Consider the following 4,398-nt stretch of genomic DNA (forward strand, 5'->3'; position numbering starts at 1 on the left):
GTTACGCTATTGCAAGTCTTTGAATAATTATGGGTGTTAAAATACATAGTTATTGCTCATTAATGAATATGCGATGAATCACCATGAGCCTGTTTGGAACGAGCTCTATAAACATCTTACAAAGGAAAAAGTCTTATATTTACTCAAAAAAATTTCATGATATACAAATTCACAGCCAGTAAGTCAGAGGATTCAGTTTCACATTCTCAAATTTTACTCTAGCATGTTGATATTCGTCTGGTACGTAGCTTTCATAATATACAAAAAGATACAGCCTAGCAGTTCAAAATAAAGTGAAACCTCTTAGCAAGCAACAAGGCCCATCCGAACAACAAACTACTTTCCTGTGTTTATCGGATCAGACATTATGCAATATAATACACTGGAAGAAATATTGAAGCAAAGGGGAAAAAAACCACACAGTCGTTAATAGCATTAAATAAATATTTCCTTGAAAATATACATAAAAGCTGCCATAGACAGATCAGAATATGTATCTGTTACATTCATCCATCGGGCTCTCCTGCAGGGAAGAACAGCTGTCTCTGTAGTTAAACAACAGGTGACAAAGTACTGCTGCCTTCCCTTTGAAATGTTAGTGATTAATAGTAGGCTTTCAATACTATATCCTGTATGTGGATATGATTGTTTCCCAATATTCTCACTTCTGAAGGAGTAACTGATACAAAATAATAAGGAAAAAAGACCTACTGCTGTATGTTCATACGATTCCCAGACCGTGCAGAAGCATTGTAAACATTTCAGCTTTATCTACTTTGGTAATAAAGATACAAATGATGGTTCATGAAACTGACGACTGAGACCTTCATAACAGGATGTGAGATACTTCAACTTGCCTGCATGAAGCCTATCAGATTTCCATCCAGTGAATACTGAGAAGTGTGATTAAGGGGACTTTAAAACTGAATCCATCTGTATCTTGTAAATGTATGTAAAAGCTTTAAAAAAAGAAAGAAACGAGTAATAAAAAAACAGGCGGCGATGGTTGAAATGACAAATGTTCTTACAGGTTTAAAGCAGGATATGCTGTTCTTCAGCGACAAGATATTCTAAAAGAACAGCACTCCGTTTGATAAACCTGATTCTTTCACTAATACTTTTCCATTTACACAGCAAACATTGCAAATATAGAAAACCATATCTGTACATAGTTTTATTGAATTAAATATATCCAGGGAACAAAAAAAGAAGTTCCTTTTGAATGAAGGGTCCAGATAGTTCTTCAAAAAATATTGAAGTTTCAGTAGACATATCTTCATATAGTAGTTTCATATTACACAACAGCAAATCCACTGTCACAGGACTTGGCCATGCGATACCCAAAAACCTATAATCCAATGTAACATATATATTATTAATTTGCAATATATTTTCTCTTTAATAGATAAAAGTTTTCCAGATGAATGCTTTACATAATATGACAAATTTAAAGAATCTTTACCCAATTTTCCTCACAGTCAAAAGAGAATGTGATACACGCGAGTGAGTAGTTGATTATAATATGGAAGTATCCATTGATCAATTGTCTGATGAGGTTTTTGTGTCATTTCTGCAATGTGTGCGGTCCATTTAAAAACACCTAAAAGAGGTTATGATTTATGTTGGGCTGATACACCTTTCCAGTAGTCTAAAATATCATGCAGGTCCTCATCCTTTGCAAACTGGACTTTCTTGCGCAGTGCATGGCCCGCAGCCATGTATTCCTCATCTTTGTGCCGCTTCCGGTGGAGCTTGAATCGCTCCCAGATGCTGTGTGAAGGTTTGCAGTAGTATTCGGGACTCGAGGAGTAGCTTAGATTGTGATACTGAGATGAGAGCTGAGAATATGCTAAGTCTCTGGAGCGGGAGTGAGTAAGAGGCTCCAACATGGAGGACTTGTGGCCGTCAGGTCCTTCAAGCTCCTCTATCTGAGCATCGGGATACGAGTGCCGGTGGTCGCTGTACTGACGGATCTTCTCCGCCTCAGCCCTCAGGATAGCGGCAGCAGGTGTTACGGTGAGGATGGTCTCTCCTGTTGGGGTGGTTTTCTCTATGTACTTGGATTCCGAGCGATAAGGCCTTGGGCTTCGCATGGGCCCTCCTGTGGCAGTGCTGGGCCTCTTTGGTGAGACATCTGAGGTCCGATGCCTCTGCAGAGAATGATGGTAGCTGTCCTTATACACTGGGGACAGAAGGGCAGATTTATTCTGTGGGTGTTCAGATAATAATACGAGCTGGGGCTCAGCAGTCGACACTGCTCCAGATTTTCCCCCTTGAAAGGATGTGGATTCTGACTTCAGAGCATCTATACAGTTGTTAATTATCTGATTGACTTTATCCACCTCTTTTGCAATGGTGGAAATCTCTGCCACTGACCCCTGGCTATTCCCAGGCATTCCCATGTCACACTCCCTGCGCTCATGGTGGTCAACACTTCGCACATCCATGTAATTCCCCTTCATCATTTTAGGAGTATCAGTCATATCATGAAATTTGTACTGCTCCATTTCACTTGCAGATGGTATATATGGCATACGACCCATGCTGTCCCCAACCAACAACTGCTTCTGAGACATTCGAGAAATAGTCCCTCCTTCCAGTTCTTGTCCATATTTGAGTTCCATAATATTTTTCTTCAGGTTGCCTGCTTTTTTGTGCTTTTCATCTTGCTGACGCTTTCTTCTCAAGCAATAGTAGACCACCCCCAAAAAAATGACCATGCTAAAGAGGCAGCCTAAAATGGTCATAATGTAGTGAGTAGCAGTTGCGTTGTTTACGACTCTACCCTTTCCATTCCAAGGGCCAGTAGTGATTGTCACACAAGTGTGGTTGTGTCTAAGAGAATTACGAATCGAAGCAACACAGTATGTGTAGTTAGTGTGGGGTTTAAGGTTTTTTAGTTCAATATCCTCCTTTATATCTTTCAGGTTTTGGATATCTGTGAAGAAACTGTTGTTGTACAGAACCAGAATGTACATCTTCTTGTAGGGATGAGGAATCTGAACAGTGATGGTGGCCCCTGTATTTGTTACTTGCTTCAGTTTCATCACAGGATTTGCTTCTACATCACTGTAGGTTGTACTGATTGTAATGTCTTCTGGTTCTGTCCCTGACGGACAATCCTGACAATTTGTCATGTCCGGAGGAAGAGTTGTGGGCTCTATGGGCATAGGAAAAAATGGTGTCACATAGTCATCAGTACACACAGTGGTGAGCAGGTGGAGAGCATTTCGATATGTTGGCTTGTTAGGAATCTGGCTCAATAAACTATAACCAGAGACGCCAGGTGGGGAGTCACACACCATCCGCTCATTTGTCCTGTTAGGGAAAACTGAGAGCCATTTGACGAAACCAAGTAATTCACAGGAGCAGTTGAAAGGGTTTGTGTACAGCTCGCAGGTGGTAAGTTTATTCAAACTGGTAAACGTGGATCCATCTAACTGCTGGATTCGGTTCATGGAGAGGTCAATGTTCTCAATGTTGGGGCATTCCCAAAAGGCATTGGGTGTCACAGTCTCAATCAGATTTGCCTGGAGGTAGAGGTACTGCAGCTTTCCTAAACCCCTGAGGATCCCCTCTGTCAGGTTCCGCAACTTGTTGAAGCCCATTTGAAGGACTTGTAAGTTAAACTGAGCAGAAAAGGCCCCATCTTCTATGTAGGAGATTTCATTCTTAGTCAGGTTCAGGTAGGTCAAGTTGGCAAAGCGACTAAGGGCAGAATAATGGATACTTTTGATTTTGTTTTCATTCAGACGAAGGTCCACAATGGTGCTGTTGATATGCTGTGGGATGGCCTCATAAGGTGGTTGGTTTTGGCTACAAATCGCAAGCCATACAAAGCCCTTTTCACCCTCAATTAGCCAGCAGTCTCCATTGACTCTGTCAATATGAGTCAAATACACAATGGCTACAGACCAAAACAAGGCACTCATCACCATGCCTGAGCTGCAGGCCATTGGTGCTTCTTTGAGAGTCATGTGCAGGGCCAGAAAAGTGAGAGGAGGGTGATACCACTGTGGTTTCAGTATATCTGGGACAATCTTGTTTGAAAATCCGCCTGATGTTCAACTGTTCTCAGGGCTAGAAACAATCCATTTATTTGTCTCCTCTTCATTGATGGATGGTATTGTCCCCATATACCAATCAAAAAAGATTGCCTGTACACTGAGTTTCATTCATTGAGGTTTGTTTGCAGTGATGATGTTTAAAAGAGATTTCAAAACCTCAGGTTGGCTTGTGCTTTTCTCCTTAGTGGTTACCATCATTAATGGTCATCTTATTGTTTCTTCAATTGTCTTTCTTTCAGCGCCTCTCTCATGAGCATGGATGGATAACCTGCAATACAGAGACAAGAAAACATTAATTACACTTTATCATGAAAAGATGGGAAAAATGTAA

At 40.9% G+C, this 4,398-nt stretch overlaps 1 protein-coding gene across 1 annotated transcript; it reads right to left on the reverse strand.

The window, feature by feature from the left end:
* Positions 1–1,610: 1,610 nt before the first annotated feature.
* Positions 1,611–3,977, reverse strand: elfn1a (extracellular leucine-rich repeat and fibronectin type III domain containing 1a). Its single transcript, XM_053339323.1, has one exon. It carries the CDS (start codon positions 3,975–3,977, stop codon positions 1,611–1,613), a length of 2,367 nt encoding a protein of 788 aa, XP_053195298.1.
* Between the last annotated feature and the right edge of the window lie 421 nt (positions 3,978–4,398).

This window comes from Scomber japonicus, chromosome 18, assembly GCF_027409825.1.
Source record: "Scomber japonicus isolate fScoJap1 chromosome 18, fScoJap1.pri, whole genome shotgun sequence".
NCBI classification, from domain to species: Eukaryota; Metazoa; Chordata; class Actinopteri; order Scombriformes; family Scombridae; genus Scomber; species Scomber japonicus.